This window comes from Chrysochloris asiatica, unplaced genomic scaffold, assembly GCF_000296735.1.
Source record: "Chrysochloris asiatica unplaced genomic scaffold, ChrAsi1.0 scaffold00103, whole genome shotgun sequence".
Classification (NCBI taxonomy): Eukaryota; Metazoa; Chordata; class Mammalia; order Afrosoricida; family Chrysochloridae; genus Chrysochloris; species Chrysochloris asiatica.
The window spans coordinates 4,813,139-4,830,372 of NW_006408621.1; the positions used below are offsets into that span (position 1 = coordinate 4,813,139).

At 40.3% G+C, this 17,234-nt stretch overlaps 2 protein-coding genes across 2 annotated transcripts in view; one reads left to right on the forward strand and one right to left on the reverse strand.

The window, feature by feature from the left end:
- NDC80 (NDC80 kinetochore complex component) overlaps window positions 1-4,608 on the reverse strand; it is a 96,098-nt gene extending 91,490 nt beyond the window's left edge. Inside the window, exons 1-2 of the mRNA XM_006867275.1 lie at window positions 4,552-4,608; window positions 2,609-2,718 (exon numbers count right to left, since the gene is read on the reverse strand). Coding sequence (XP_006867337.1) covers window positions 2,609-2,709 — 101 coding nt within the window. The 5' untranslated portion in view covers window positions 2,710-2,718; window positions 4,552-4,608. The remainder of the gene's footprint in view (window positions 1-2,608; window positions 2,719-4,551) is intronic.
- Window positions 4,609-7,045: 2,437 nt separating this feature from the next.
- Window positions 7,046-17,234, forward strand: part of METTL4 (methyltransferase like 4) — a 56,208-nt gene continuing 46,019 nt past the window's right edge. The window contains exons 1-2 of the mRNA XM_006867276.1: window positions 7,046-7,438; window positions 9,550-9,612. Of these exons, the coding sequence (XP_006867338.1) occupies window positions 7,046-7,438; window positions 9,550-9,612 (456 nt within the window). The remainder of the gene's footprint in view (window positions 7,439-9,549; window positions 9,613-17,234) is intronic.

The window sequence follows — 17,234 nt, forward strand, 5'->3', positions numbered from 1 at the left end:
CTTTCTTTCAAGAAGTATCTTCTGTTCTAGCCACTCCAGGTTGGTCTGCTTGTTGATAACAACCTTTTAAGGGAAACAGTTTTGTAAAAGAACACTTAACCTTGGTAGTGGTGGTTGTGCTGTGGAGTTGGTTTCCATTCATCATAACTCCGTATACAGTTTCTAAGGCTGTATATCTTTAAGGGAGTAGAAGCTTCATCTGTCTCACATAAAGCAGCTGGTGGATTCGAACTAATGACCTTGAAGTTGGCAGCCCAACACGTAACCAGCACCAGAGCTCCTCATTTAACCACGTTGTAGTTATTAAGTGCTTATCAAGTCAGTTCCAACTCATAGAGATCCGTATAGAGTTTCCGAGGAGCAGCTGATGGGTTTGAACTGCAAACCCTGTGGTTTGCAATCCAGTGCTGATCCTAGAGCACCACACCAGAAGTCCTCATTTAATCACAGCCACATTTAAAGAATTTTTAATGCTTTCATCATACTTGTAATGGTTTTAAAGCATAAATCAAAGCCTAAGTTTTATCAGAATGCAGTTGCACTTAATAACATGGTTGGTAGATGATGATGGTTATGTGCCATGGAGTCGGTTCTTACTCATAACAACCCTGTACAGGGTTTCCGAGGCTGTAAATCTTTACGGGAGCAGAAAGGTTCATCTTTTTACTGCGAAACAGCTGGTAGTTTTGAACTGCTGACCTTGAGGTTCGCAGCCTGATTCATAACCACTACACTACCAGAGCTCCTTAATAACATAAATTATCTAAATTATAGGCAAAACACATGTTGACATTTTAGCTTCTAATACAATTTTCAGACTATATGGTTTAGTGTAAGTAGTATGTAACAGTACAAAAATGTTTAAAATGATCAGATGGAAAAAGATGAGATACATACTTAAAATACCTATAATGCAGCACAGATTCATAATATGTAAATGTGCTGGATTGCAAAGTCAGTTTGAACTGTGAGGTTGGCGGTTCAAGATCACCAGCCGCTCCTGGGAAACTCACAGTTCTGCTATGGGTTGGAACTGACTTGACAACACTTAATAGCAACAACAAGTAATTTAACAACAACAAGTAATTTAAGAACAAGTAACTTACACTTTGGCATTAGAGGATACATTTTTCTTTAGCTTACAAAATATTTTATGAAAAAAATTACGTCACTATTCTATCTTTGCCCATACTCATTTCATTATCATTAATTTAGGCCCTCTGCCCCTTAAAGTTATCATCTGTGTCTTACATTAACTATCGTCGCTTGAACTCATAGAGATACTCTTTTATAGGAGTGTAACGTTCAAGGCAAATGTTTTATCAATTGAACTAAGCTGTTGTTTAATGATGGCTTCATGACAGTTTTGGTTAAAGGTTTAAAGATTATTTCGGGGCAATTTTTTTTTTTTTTGGTTCTTTCTGTCTTAATAAATCCTATAAGTATGTTCCTTATGAACTTGAAATTCCTCATGGAAATCTGTTCCATGATTTTCCTCCTTTGATCAGGATCCATCTATTGGGTCCTTGATCAAAATGTTCAGTAATGGTAACCAGGCACCATCCATTTCTTCTGGTCTCACTGACAAAGGAGGTAGTATTGTAACATATCTCTCATAGGGAAAAATTTTTTTCTAATAGCGTATGCCCTTGGATTCTGCTTCTCCCCAGAAAACTCTGAGGAAACAGATTTGACAGGTGGTATTCCGTAGGCTCTTAACAGTAACACCATTCGGTAGGCTACTACTACACTACAATTTATCATCTGAGTAGTTGGCACCTTTCACTGAGATTTTTACTGGTTGGATGCATCTCTATAAACTGACAGTTACAGTAAGCAGCTGTAGAATAAAGGTGGAAAACTTTCAACATGCTGAGAATCTCATCACAGGCTAGTGTGCTAGACAGTTCTAGACACAGCGACCCACATATGAAGTAAAAACTAACAAAGGTAGCAATAAGAAAGTCAGAGTGCTTAAGGTAAATTCACATTTGTTTTAGGGGTTGCCAGACAAAGGTGATTAAACAGGACTTGGCTTTGGAAATTTAAGAAAGAAATGAGACAAACCACAACACGGGACAATGTATTACCATTTTAACCTACTGCTGTCGAGTGACTCATAGTAACCCAGCAGAACAGGGGAGAACCACCCCATAGGGTTTCCAAGGCTGTAAATGTTTACAGAAGCAGACTGTCACATCTTTCTTCTGTGAAGCAGTTGGTGGATTTGAACTGCCAGTCTTTTGGTTAGTACCCAAGTGCTTTAACCATGCCACCACCAGGGGTCCTTTTTCTTACCCTTTGTTGTTGTTGTGGAGTGCTGTTGAGTCAATTCCAGCCCATAGCAACCCTGTATAGGGTTTCCTAGGAGCAGCTGGTGAGCTTGAACCACTGACTTGCAGTTCAAACGACTTTGCAGTCTGACGCATTAGCCCACTGCCCCACACCAGGACTCCTTTTTACTCTTTTATGATCCAAAATTAAGCATCACTGGGTACAGATAAAATTCACCAAGACACTACTCATACTATCCTTCGATATTACTAACCATTTTTACTGATTTCTTTGCCGAAGACAAGGCCTGCAGGTGAGAAGTGGAGCTACGTACCTTTGAGGGGTATAGAGGCCTTGTTTATTGAGGTCCTGGGATCTTAACTCTTGCACAGAGAGGCGGCCAGCACCACCAGTGGAAACTGAACTGCGCTTCATGCTTATGACCTGCATTCATGAAATCACATGCAGACAACACAGTAAACAGCAATTATTATTTTTATCTTAAAAAATAAAGGAAACCAAGTTTCAATCTTTCTTGAAGATAGTTTTTCCCCTGGGCTATCTTCATCTATTCATGTATTCTATAGTCCTCATTGCAAGAACACTATTTATTTTGAACATGTTGTCAGGAAGGACCAATCCCTGGAGAAGAACTTTGTGCTTGGTCAAGTGGAGGGTCAACAAAAAAGAGGAAGCAGCCCCAACAAGATGGGTTGACACAGAGGTAGTAACAATGGGCTCAAACATGTCACCAATAGTGAGGATGGCGCAGAACGAGCAGGGTTCCATTCTGACGTGCACAGGGTCACTATAAGTCAGAACTGACTTGATAGCACCTATTATTTAATTGCATTTAAAAATATTCGACATATGTAAACATTTACTAACTTCCAACCATCTACAAGGGTGTGTGCTTGGCAATGCAGACTATATGATGAATAAGATTTGATACCTGCCTTCCATGATAGGTAGAGCCCTGAATTTTAACCCAGATCACGTCACTATAAATATTAAGTGCTTTTGAGTTGGTTCCAACTCATAACGACCCTGTATAGGGTTTCTGAGGAGCAGCTGGTGGGTTTGAACAGCTGACCTCATGGTCCAGTGCATTTCCTGCAGCACCACACCAGGACTCTGTGCCTATTTCAAATGGTAAGTCAGACGTTACATGAGAAGAACCCCCTCAACTTCTTGAATCCACCTCAAAATGCTTTTTCCTTGCATTTCTGAGAATAGTATTTATTGTTTTCTTTTCCTAATGATAATCTCTCCACTCTATCCATAATCCATTATTTCCCAGTTCACATTCTTCCATTACTAAAGAGAGGTGCTTTCAACACTCTCTTGCTTCGCATCCCTTTCAGCAAGGATAAATCACCTGGTCTCTATCTCAGGCCACACTAAGATGTCATCCCCTTACAGGAACTGAAACAACTGCCTCCTAGGATGCTTACGAGAGCTCAATCTTTTGGCCCCATGTCATCTCTCCATGACATTAGACACTATATGTGGGAGGTGGGAGGGCTCAAAAAGTTCTTGGAAAAATGCAACGAAAAGACTTTACCCACGAATTTTTTGAAGTTCCCTCCTACATACACACCTGACTAGGTTTCCAAACAAGTGAACATCTGTGTTTATCCTTTTAGTTCCCTAGGCACTGATTAAGGCGTTCTGGTAGCGTAGTGGTTACGAATCGGGCTGCGAACCTTAAGGTAAGCGGTTCGAAACTACCAGCCACTCCGCGGGAGAACGATGAGGCTTTCTACTCCCGTAAAAATTTACACCCTCGGAAACCCTGTACAGGGTCGCTATGGGTCGGAGCCGACTCGAAGGCACTTAACAACAACAACAACAAGGCACTGATTACACTCTTTTTTGGTTTTAGCAGCCAATTTCTTCCTCTTCAGTATACCTCTCTTCATCCATACAACTTTCCTATTCTCACCTCTGTGTCCATTCCCAATCTCCATTTAAGGTGCATAGTTCCAGACGCACGCCTTCCATGGCCACTAGTATCCCAAACGCCAGCACCGAACCAGTTCCTCCCCTGCCGCGTCGCGCTTCCCCTCCTATCTTTGGAAATTCACTGCAAGAATTTACTGGACTGAGAAACTAGTGCCCCGTACAGACTCGGTCTTGAGCCTTCTCACAAAGCAGATAATAAAACGTTGTCCCTCAGCGTCACTCCAGCGAAAATCGTTGGCGCTTTCTCCCCAGGACCGTATCGGCCAGAACAAAACCCAAAGATCTTTAATGAATCCATAACCTATTAGTTACCTTTCTTCCAGCTTCCTGATACGACTTAGGGGTTGAATTTCTGAACTGCGCAATTCCCTTCTAATGACCAAAGGAGCTGCCGAAAGGCCTCTTCCTCTTCTACCCGCCAGCGCACTTCAAAATTTAAAAATCTCCGCCCGTGAGAACGTCATCACGCATAACGTAGCACGCATGCGCCGACGCTTCCTGGCCAGAATTATGCGTGCTGATTACGACACGCCACATCGCCGGGCTCTGTGGCGGCTAGAAACCCGCGTCAGCGTCGCCTATAAAGTTAATCCGACCTTTCCATTTAAATTCTGAAGACTTGAGGGCTCTGAGTAGTTGAACTGAGTGCTCGAAGTCGCCCTAGAAACGCCTTCCGTACAGCAACATGGCTGCTCCCGTTGACTCTTAGACCAAGAAGTTCTTTTCTCTTTGACTTTCAAGGTGGCTACTTAGATGCGTGCTTTTCTCACGGTGCGAGTCTGGGAAGGCGGTGTACATTTTCTTGTCAAGGGAAGCAGTGAGGTAGGAGCTGGTCGCTGCTGAGTGTGTGTGTAGTGGGCTCTGAGCACCGCGCAGGTCGGGCTGCCGCCTGTGTTCTGGGGTCAGGCTTAGCTTGCCTGCCAGGAGTTTACGGTCCTCTAGTGGTGGCCTCCGAGAAACGAGGAACAATCCGAGCGGTGGAGGTGGGTGAGAAGTAGTGAAGCAGCCATCTAGAGAGAGGTGTTTTAAACACAATAGTTTGCTAAAATAGTAATTGCCGTTTCCCTAAACTTCCTTCCTGGCACTGCCCAATATATGGAGAGGGATAGGGGTAAGAGAAGAGTTCAGAGCAAAGTCTGGATACTTGGGTCAAGTAGCACTGGTGTCATTAATTTTAATTTTGGGCGAATCATCTTACCTGTTTGTATTCAATCTTCCCCATTAAATTTCTGGTTCTCACGAACATATAAGGCCTTACTATAAGTGGTAACTGATGAGGAATACCAGAATTACCGTCTACAATAGCAATTAACGTTTATTTAAGCAATTGCTATGGATTGCGCTGCGGGTCGGCGGTTCAAGCTCACCAGCTGCTCGTATGAAGTCCTACACAGGATCGCTGAGTCTAAACCGACTAGACGGCACTTAACAACAATAACAAAAATGGGTTAAGCACTGTGAATAACATTTCATGTGGATTATTTAAGTCTCTAAACTGCTCACTGAGATGCAATAAAATGATGAAATTGAGGCTCACTGAAATCAGACTGCTAATACTCATGGTAAAATTAGAAGGTTCAGGTTAAATGCTATTAGTAGTAACTATTCTATTAACCAGTCGTTTATTTCTTATTCTGGCCCTCCTCTTCAATTCTTACTATACAAGATTGAGAAAGCAATATCCCGAAAAGTTATTCATCTCTTGAAATAAGACAAGGATATTCTGAAAAACTTAGTTTCCCAAGGAGTACAAGGACCTCTGGTAGCGTAGTGGTTACCAATCGGGCTGCAAACCGCAATATCATCAGTTCGAAACTACCAGCTGTTCAGAGGGAGAAAGATGAGGCTTTTTGCTCCTGTAAAGATTTACGGCCTCGGAAACCCTGCACAGGGTCGCTATGAGTCGGAACTGACTCCCCGGCACATAGCGACCCTGTCTAAGGTTTCCACCAGGAGCCCTGTTTAGAACCAGTTACAGATATGAACTTGTAACCATTTTTTGCTAGGGTTTAGTGCTTCTATGTACTGTTAAAATTGCATTTTGCTCTGCCTTAGTCAATAGTTTGCATTCTCTTTTACTTCATTATTTCATTGATAGCAGTGGTTTACTAGGATAGTGATCCTGGAGAATGGGTTGACTAAGGAGTACATTTCAAAAAACAAGGGCTGTTATGCTAACAGCTTGAAAGAAAATGTGGCAGTTTGCTTCTGCCTTGGAGATTTCTAGCCTTGGAGACCCTATGAGGAAGTTCTGCTCTATCCTGTAGGGTCACTTTGAGGTGGAATTGATTCCACAGCAGTGGGTTTGGGTTTCTGCTAACACTCTGGAAATTCTGGGTCCCTTTCTAAATAGGTTTACATCATTAACACGAATGAACTTCTCCTAAAACTTCACGTAGGTAATGATGTGTTTTTTGCTTTCATTGGGTACTTTCACCTTTTAAAGATTCAGTGACATGCTGAAAGTTGTAGCTACATCCAAGGACTTGAGCATAAGGTTGTGGAGGGCTCAGAAGAGAGGAAGACCAAATTGGATTTACAGAAACAAGATCAGTTTATAACCACCTTTGACCAGATTGGCTGACAATTTTAAATGATCGACTCTGGCTTTTAAAAGAAACTTATGTTAAAAATATCCAATTTCCCTTAAAAAATGCAAAATATGTGTTTATATACTTGTATATCAAATGTGCTATTGTGTATGAAATATGTTTTTACTGACATACAGGGTATTTAAAGACTTGCTCTGGAGAGTTGGGATTTACTTACAGTCCCTAATTCCTAGAGGTGACTTCTATGGAATAAGATGTCTGTGGTACACCAGCTGTCACCTGGATGGTTACTGGATCATCTTTCTTTCATTAACAAGATCAACTATCAACTTCAGCATTATGAGTCTTGTTGCAGTAAAAATGAGTCCACTTTTTCTGACCAGTGTTGTTCTCTTCAAATGACTTCTGTGTCTTCTTTTGGACCTTCTGCAACATTTATTGTTTCTGATGTGACTACTAAACCTGAGAATGATGATAGACGAAGTAGTGGAATGCTCATACAAAAATATGTTTTTCGATCTGAATTATTTGATGTCACCAAGCCCTATATAACTTCAGCTGGCCATGAAGAATGCCAACAAAGTAATGAAAAGGAAGGTCTACTGGATGGTGTTAAGAAAGAAATCTCCACTTCTATCATTGGGAAGGTAAAAAGTTATAAGAAACAATTATTTTTCTATATGAAACACAAATGTATCATTACAATATATTAAATACCTTGTAATCTACTAAGTATGAGGACAAATCAATAAAACCTAAGCATATCCAAAAGAATTTTTAGCTTTTTAAAATATTCTATCATTTCTAAAAGACCAAATTTGCATAATTCAAAATGAATAAAAGTTCACAGAAAGTGAATGTAAATTAAACATGCAATCAGATACGTAAACAGACACTTCTGCTTTTCTGTTTAGGTATTAAATTGATTGCATGTTTTCTTACATCTTTAACTCAGAGACATGTTTCCTTTTCTGTATAAATCCAAGGTAACAAACAGAATTTGGGAGATTTTTAGTTGCTTAGTGGTTATGAGTCAGGCTGCTAATTTGAGGGTCAACAGTTCGAAACTACCAGCAGTTTTTTGAGACAAAGATGAGGCTTTCTGCTCTCGTAAAGATTTACAGCCTCAGAAACCCTATACAGGGTCACTATGAGTTGGAAGCAATTCCATGACATATAACCACCACTATGGTATATGTCTTGGTGTGGCACTGTGGGTTAATGCGCCAGACTGCAAAGCAGTTTGAAATGCAGGTTCGGCTGTGCAAGCTCACCAGCTGCTCCTTGGAAACCCTATACAGGGTCGCTATGGGTCTGAATCGACTCGACAGCACTTAACAACCACATGGTGTATGTGGTGCGTAGGATAAGCACTGGACTGCAAGCAAGGTTGGTTTGAACCACAAGGTCAAACTCACCATTCACTCCTTGAAAACCCTATACAGGGTTACTATGAGTTGGAACCGACTTGACAGCACTTAGTAACAATGGTGGTGGTGGTGTGCCTTGGAGTCGGTTCCGACTCATAGCGAACCTGCATAGAGTTTCTGAGGTTATAAATCTTTTCAGGAGCAGAAAGCCTCATCTTTCTCCTGCAGAACCGCTGGTAGTTTCGAACTGCTGACGTTGAGGTTAGCAGTTTGACTTGTAACCACTACACTACCAGAACAACAATAACCCTCTATTCACAAAGTCTGTGGTTCTGACCCACTAGCAGCTCCTTGGAAACCCTATACAGGGTTGCTGTGAGTCGGAACCAACTCTTTGGGGTTGGGGAGGAGTCCTGTTGTGGCACTGTAGGATAAGCATTGGACTACTGACACAAGGTGGGCAGTTCAAACCCATCAGCTGCTCCACCAACACGACACCACTTAACAACATCCTTTGGGAACCCTGGTGGTGCTGGTGGACTGCTGTCTGCAAAGTCGGTGGTTCAAACCTACCAGCTGTTCCGTGGGAGAAAGATGAGGCTTTCTGCTCCTGTAAAGATTCACAGCCTCAGAAACCCTGGGGAACGGTTCTGCTCTGTTGTGTAGATTGACTATGAGTGGGAATCAACTCAAAAATGGCAGTGAGTTTGGTTTTGGTGTATCATTTGGGGATAACCTCAAATAACGCAATGTAGAAGAAAGGTGTTAATTCTGAAAAGTTTCTAGTTACGTAAATAGAAAGCTATTGTTGAAATTGTATGTGTTTGTAAAGTTTGTATATCTGTCTGCAAACACTGGTGCAATAATAGAGTTTTTAGAATGCCATATAAGATCAACTTAATTGTGCTTCAATATTTTGTATTTTTGAAGAATTCAGAGATTATGTAAAGTATATGTGTTGTTCTTAAGTATAGTTGAGTTGGTTCCAACCCATTGTGACCCTGTATACGATTTCCTGGAGTGGCTGGTGAGCTTGACCCATTGACATGTGGTTCAAACTGACTTTGCAGTACAGCTCATTAACCTACAGCGCCACACCAAGACTCTTCATTTTGTTCTAGTTCTTATTAATGGCAGATACGACTGAGATGGCCTTTCATCACCTTTGAAGCTGGTATTTACTTGCTTTCTTACTTCTCTATTTACTTTGGGAATGTTTGTCTCAGTAGTCCATACCCTTTCTATTGATTTTGACCTTAACACATGATTGTTACCGCTTAAAGGATGGAATACACATTATGAAAAATACGATAAAAACACAATATATTTCAAGACTAATATGATAGATGACAACATAATAGTTTTCCTGTAATTTATCTATTCCTTAGAAACGTAAAAGGTGCGTGATTTTCAATCAAGGTGAATTGGATGCTATGGAATACCATACAAAGGTAAGTGTAAAATATTCATATTGCTTACACTGGAAAATTTATATGAAGCAGTATGATTAAAGGGGTTTCTGTGTGGCACAAATAATTAAGCACTCAACTAGTAGCTGAGAAATTGGTGGTTTGAACACACTATGAGTTTCTTGGGAAATCCAGCCTGCCAATCTGCTGTTGAAAGGGCTCAGCTTGGAAAGCTCTCTCAGCAGTTCTACTCCACACACGTGAGGTTGCCATGAATTGGAATCAACTCTTGGGCAATTAACAACAACAAAAGTTTGATTAAGTACTATTGGATTTAAAATGGACTGAAGATAGTTGAGGGCACAAAAGTTAAATCCTTGAATATCAACATCTACTGTATTAATATTTGAAACATACTTGTCAGCAAATACCATTTGTGAGATTAAGCTGCAAAGACATGTAAAAATCCAGGGTATGATATGGTACAAGAATAATGAAGATGATAAATGAAATTAGAGTGTAGAACTTGAATTTATGTAATTTAGCTTGCTAAGTGAATTAAAATACCGGTGAGTGTATTTTCCTCAGAGTGACTTCTTTGTTTTTAACACTTTGAAGAGGTCTTGTACAGCAGATTGCTTGGTGCTATATGTCGTTTGATTTCTTGACTGCTCTTTTCTTGAGTGTTGATAGTAGATCTAAGCAAAATGTAGTCTTTGACAATTTCAATCTTTTCTCTGTTTATGATGGTATTTATTAGTTGTGAAGATTTTTGTTTTTTTGTACACTGAGTTACAGTTTATACTGAAGGTTGTAGTCTTTGATCTTCATAAGTGTGATCGTTAAGGTGTTGTGTCTTCTTGACTGTGCCAGGATTTTTGGTAGTTTGGCAGTTACGGTGTCATCCTCCATGATGAGATGTGCTGTGAGCAACTAATCAATTGAAAGGAAGTTTCCTCAGGGGTGTGGTCTGCTTCCATTATATTGGACACTTGCTATCTCTTGCTTGCTTTTTGTTGGGTCTGAATCCTGCATCTGGCTTGTCATTCAATGTCTGGTTCTTTGGACTTGAGCCACTGTCCAGCTCTATGGCTTGCCAGTCCAGGGAGCCGTCACCAGGCTGCTGTCTTATCTGTCCGACCTGCCTGCCTGCCAGCCATCTGATTTGCCATTCTTGGTTCATCTGATCCACGAACTTTCCCAACTCTGTAACTGTGCGAGCCATTTCCTTGATGTAAATGTTTCTTTATGTACATACATGTATAAGCATCACTGGCTTTGCTTCTCTAGAGAACTCTGCATAAGTCAGTATTTCAAATCCTCTTTGCTTGTTGTGTCATCTGCAGATGGCCATGTGTTCCTTCATATAGCACAGCTTCTCAGATTATTTGCTCAGAACACAGATTGAATAAGAACCCTGAAACATATCTTTCCTGATTTTAAACCATTCAGTATTCCCTTGTTCTGTTCAAACAAATTTCTCTTGTTTTAGATACAGGTTCATTATTTAGCACAATTAAGTATTCTGGGAGTTCCCATTCTTTGCAATGTTATGCATAGTTTGTTAGGATCCACATAGTTGGATGCCTTTGCATACTCAGTAAAGTATAAATAAACATCTTCTTGGCATTCTATGTTTGCAGCCAAGATCCATCTGACATTAAGCACTGATGTTCCTTGACAATGTACTACTGCAACTATTTAAAAATTATCTTGAGCAAAAGTTTACTTTCTTGTAATATAAATGATATTATTGTTTGGTGATTTTCGCATTCTTTAGGGTCATGTTTCTATGGAATGGGCACAAATGCAGATCCTTTTTCTTGGCATAGACAAGTGAGTGCTTCCAGCACTGCATCAGCTTGTTGAAACATTTCTGTTGGTATTTCATCAATTCTCAAAGCCTTGCTTTTTACCAATACCTTCATACAGCTTAGACTTCTTCCTTCAATACCAGTGGTTCTTGATCATGTATATGCTACCTCTTGAAAGAGTTTAATATCAATTTTTTTTTTTTGTACAGTGACTCCCGATTCCTTATATCTTCTTTTTTTTAAAATGTTTTATTGTGAATTATTTGATAGTTTACATGGGAGAATATTAGCTTTACATTCATCCTATCGTATATCGTTTCATTGCCATGGTTACCATCCCCTTCATGCATCATCAACCGACCAAAGGGTATACCCTGCAAGCCTGCCCCTAGTCGTCAGCACACAGGTCTAGAGTCCCCATCCTGTCCATCTCTCCATGTCATCGTCTCTGCCTGCATCTCTGGCATCATTGCTTTTCTGGGTAGCTTTCATCTTCTTTTGATGCTTCCTGCATCATTCAGTATTTTGCCCACAGAATCCTTTGATACTGCAACTTGAGGTTTGATGTTTTTTTTCCAGTTCTTTCAGGTACAGAAATGCTGAGTGTGTTCTTCCTTTTTGGTTTTCTAACTCCAGGTCTTTGTACATTTCATTGTAATACTTGACTTTGCCTTATCAAGTTGTCCTTTGAAATTTTCTTTTCAACTCTATTATTTTATTTCTTCCTGTTGCTTTAGCTTCTCTACATTAAAGAGCAAATTTCAGAGTCTCTTCTAATATCCATTTTGGCCTTTTCTGTGTCTTTTTAATAACCTTTTGCTTTCTTCTTATATGATGTTCTTGATGTCATCCCACATCTGTCAGGATGTCATCCCACATCTGTCAGGATTCTTTTTATTTCTATCAGGTCAGTCATGGCTTTCATTTTTAAAATTTTGGTAATTTACATATTTTCTTTTTTTGTTTTGTTTTAAAGTCGATCTAAAGGGTTTTCAAAGAACCACCACCGTCTAGTTTTCTTGATTCTGATGATTCTGATGTTCTTTTTTCAAATTTAAAAATTTTTGATCAGATCTTTATTGGTAGATTTAGGCTTAGTGTGCTCTTCTCTTTCTAGTTCCTGGGTTTATTGAGCTAGGTTGTTAGTTTGAGATCGCTCTTCTTTCTTTATGTAGGCATTTATTGTTACTTTAGTACTACATTCACTGTATCCCATGAATTTTGGTATGTTGTGTTATCATTTTCATTTATTTGACTAAGAAATATATGATATCTCTTTTGATTTCTTCCTTGACCTATTGGTAGTTTAATAATGTGTTGCTTAGTTTTCATATGTTTATGTATTTTCCAGTTTTTTTTCTCCTATTGGTCTGTAGTGTCACTCCTCTATGGTAAAAAAACAAACAAAAAACCCCCAAAAAACTTATTATGATTTCTATTTTTAAAAATTTATTAAGACTTTCTTTATGACTTAAAATGTGGCCAAAGTTAAAGAATGATCAATGTGCTCTGAAGTCCAATATATATTGTGCTGTTTCGGGGTATAGTGTTCTATATAAGGGTCTGTTAAGTGTAGGTAGTTTATAGTGTCATTAGGGTCCTCTGTTTTCTTGTAGATCTTTTTTGTAGACATTCTGCCCAGTATTGAAAGTGGTGGATTGAAGTCTCCTGTTAACTATTGTAGTATTATCTATTTTCCATTTTAGTTCTATCTGTGTGTATATATTTTAATTATTAAATTTTGCCAATTTATTGATCATTTTATCACTATATAATACCCATCTTTTCTCTGACATTTTGTCTTAAAAATCTTTTTTGTCAGATAATAAGATTGTTACCTTTCATGGTTATTATTTACATGGAATTTTCCCCCATCCTTTTACTTCCAACTGTTTCTGTCCTTAGGCTTAAGGTGTATTTCTTATAAACAGCAGTATTTGGTATTTTTGCCTGTACTTCTTTCTGCAAGAAACCCTTAGGTGGGTAGAGCCTTCAGTGTTTGCTTACCATTTCCTTTCCCTCTCTGTGATGGCTCTGTCTCCCTCCTGGTTAAATTGGGGTTCAAAAGTTCCAGATACCTTTTTTCAACTTTTAAGTTTTTCCCAGATACATCAAGAGGACTCAGGCACAATATCATGTACTAATCAATTTGTCCACCAGAGGGTGCAGTTTCCTTTCTCTTGTTGCTTCCTACCCTCTGTTTTCACAATTACCTTATTTTTCTCCCCCAGAGTTTATAGGACTGTTAAATTTGTCCCAAAGTCCCTGAAGCAAAAGCCATGATAAAACATTTCCCAGTGAACCTCCATTAGGGCTGGGTGTTGCCCTCTAGTTTTGCTTGAGGTTTCCTTCTCTGCTCTTTCTCTGTTAATATCTGAGTTGGCATTCAGGGAAAGCACAGCAGACTTGCCTCCATTTCAAGAGGGAGAGGTGCTGACACTGCCGGGTAGGCTCTGAAAAGATCTGTCTTGCTGCTTGTCTAAAAGCCCCAGTGGTGGTTTGGGGAACAGCCTCCGCTTAGGTGACCGTCCTCCTGGCTGTGGAAGGTGGCCTTCCACTGTGTGGAAGCTTCTGGAGGAGTTCCTGTCAGTCCAGCAGCTGACAGTTCCTGATTGGAGGAGGGAGAGTCACATTTTGAAGGACTTTCAGAGAGGTATTCCGTGTTGCTATTTGTATCTGCCCTATGTCATGTTGTTTGTGTGTGTATCCTCCACTCAAAGTGTCTGCTTCCTATCACACAGCAGACTCAGTCAGCAGTCGCTAGTCCACTTCTAAGGTCTACCCTGGTGGTTTCAGAGGCTTGAACTATAGGACACACAGGGAGGCAGTTAGAGTGCTGACATGAGAACAGACTCTGCTATGGGGTCTTCAGTAGTAGTTTCCAGCAGCCTGGTAACCAGTAATTACCAGGTAGGGGGTGTGTATCACATTCCAGGTGTGTATCAGGCCCTCATGGAGATCTGCCGTGTTGCTTGCTATTAGAGTTCCCCTGGTAGATTGTCGGATGTGAGTGCAGCCTGCAGTCAAGATTCTTCTAGAATGTTTGTGGTTTATTTCATTTATCTTTGATTCATATATAAATGTAAGATAAGGATCCAGGTTTTCTTTTTCAGATGGCCACCCATTGTCCTGCCAAAATTTCCCCTGATTTGAGATGCTAATATACTAACTCTATCGATCCATCCATCTATAGCCGTCTATCAGTTTGTCATGCTGTGATGGCTTGTGAGTTGCTGTGATTCTGGAGGTTTTGCCACTGGTATTTTAAATACTAGCAGGGTTATCCATGATGGACAGGTTTCAGTGGAGCTTCTAGACTAAGACAGACTAGGAAGAAGGAGAAGGAGCTCAGTCTGAATGGTTAGCCACTGAAAACCTTATGAATACCAGACCATTCATTATCTGCTACAGTGCCAGAAGACACTCAAAATAAGACTGGGAAGAGCTGCGTCTACAGTAGAGTTGACCTTAATGATGACATGGATAGAGTAAAGCTTTCATAGTCTTCATTTGCTGATGGGCCAAAACTCAAAAAAGAAGCAGCAGCTGCAAACTTCCATAATAATCAGAGTCTGGAATTTATGAAGTATGAATCTAGGAAAATTGGAAAAATGAAAGGGACACAGATTAATATCCTAGGCATTAGTGAACTGAAATGGACTGGGATTGGCCATTTTGATTTGGACAGTCATGTGGCTTACTATGCCAGGAACAAACTTTTTAAAGTCTCCTTTATAACATTCTCTAAATGCCAACATTATACAGATAAAGAATACAAGAGGACTTCGAAAAGTTCATGGAAAGATAAAATTAAAAGATAATGAAAGTGTTCTACTTGTATTGAAGTCCCCTTGTATGTTTTTTCTTTTGATTAGGTTTTGTTTTGATATATAGTGCAAAAAAAAAAAAAAATGCCACCAAATCATTCTTCCCCCACACTCTCAACTTCCTTTTGAAAATCCATTGCAGTTGTTGTTGGGTGCCATTGAGTAGCTACTGACCCATAGTGACCTTATGCACAGCAGAATGAAACACTGCCCGATCCTGGGCCAACCTCACTACTGTTGTCACGCTTGAGTCCATCGATGCTGCCACTTGGCCAATCCATCTCATTGGGGATCTTCCTCTATTTCTCTGACCCGCCACCTTACCAAACGTGATATCCTTCTCCACTGACTGGTCCCTCCTGACAACATGTCTGAAGTATGAGAGACAAAGTTTGGCCATCTTGGCCTCCAGGGAACACTCTGGCTGCACTTCTTTGAAAACTGATTTATTGGGTCTTTTGGCAGCCCATGGCACTTTCAGTATTCTCCTCCAACACCATAATTCAAAAGCATCAATTCTTCTGTGGTCTTCCTTATTCACTGTCCAGCTTTCGTATGCATATAAGTTTATTGAACATACCATGGCTTGGGTCAGGTGCACCTTAGTCCTCAAGCTGACATCTTTGCTCTTCAACACTTTGAAAAGTTCTTGTGCAGCAGATTTGCTTAATGCAATATGACATTTGATTTCTTGACTGCTGCTTCTGTGAGTGTTAATGGTTGATCCAAGAAAAATAAAGTCCTTGACAACTTCAGTCTTTTCTACGTTGATAAGAATACTGTTTATTGGTCCAGTGGTGAGGACTTTTGTTTTCTTGACATTGAGATGTAATCCATTACTGAAGGCTGTGCTCTTTGATCTTCATCAGTAAATGTTTTAAGTCCTTTTCACTTTCAGCAAGCAAGGTTGTATCATCTTCATATCGCAGATTGTTAATGAGTCTTCCTCCAATCCTGATGCCACGTTTTTGTTCATAGAACCCAGCTTCTCGGATTATTTGCTCAGCATACAGGTTGAATGAGTATGGTGAAAGAATATACCCCTGTCGCACACCTTTCTTAATTTAAACCATTCAGTGTTCCCGTGTTTTGTTCGAACAACTGCCTCTTGGTCCACGTACAGATTCTTAATGAGCTCAATTAAGTGTTCCAGAATACTCATACTTCGCAATGTTGTCCATAGCTTGTCATGATCCACACAATCGAAAGCCTTTGCATAGTCAATAAAGCACAGTTATCTTTCTGGTATTCTCTGCTTTCAATCCATTGCAGTGGTCACATAGAACTCAGACACCGTACTCACAGTTAGAGTGTTTATTAAAGAAATTAATGGGTTACAATTCCAGGTCAGAAAAGCTCAGGCACAGTTGTTCCCAGCCATGACAGCTTCTCATCTGTGCCCACAAGCTGACTTCTGTCTATCCCACCAATGTTACAGACTTTTATAGGGTTACTGACAAATGCCTGCAGGACACACTACTACTCCACCATAAGTCTCAACCTGAAGGCACTTGGTTCTGGCTCACAAGTTAGCAAACCTAGTTTCCCATTCCCCCAGTTAAGTGCCTGGAGGGTATCTCACTTTGCCAGCAAGTCTCCCACTCAAAGTCCCTCAGGTTTACTTGCTGTGGGCTGGGAAGCCCACTGCTCTGTCTTGTGCTCTGGCTCTTGACTTTGCTGCTGCTGCTCCTCTGCCAATGCCTCTGGTGTCACCACTGTCTGTCCCAGGGCTGAGGAGGTTCAATGAGCAGAAATCCAGGGTCCAAAGGAGGCTCTCCACTCTTGGCTCTTTGATAGTGAGATTCCCCCATTCCTCCTTCTGAGATGGCTCATTTTAGACATGTTAGAGTTTCAGGTTTTTACAATCAAAATTAACTCTGTAAACCATTCCCAACTGAATCATATAATCCTATTAACATTTTGTTCCACCTTCTCTTACCCAGCCAGATCTTGTTAAATGTTATTGTGTTGGTCTGACTCAGAAGTCTATAGGGTTTCCAAGGAGTGGCTGGTGGGTTTGAAT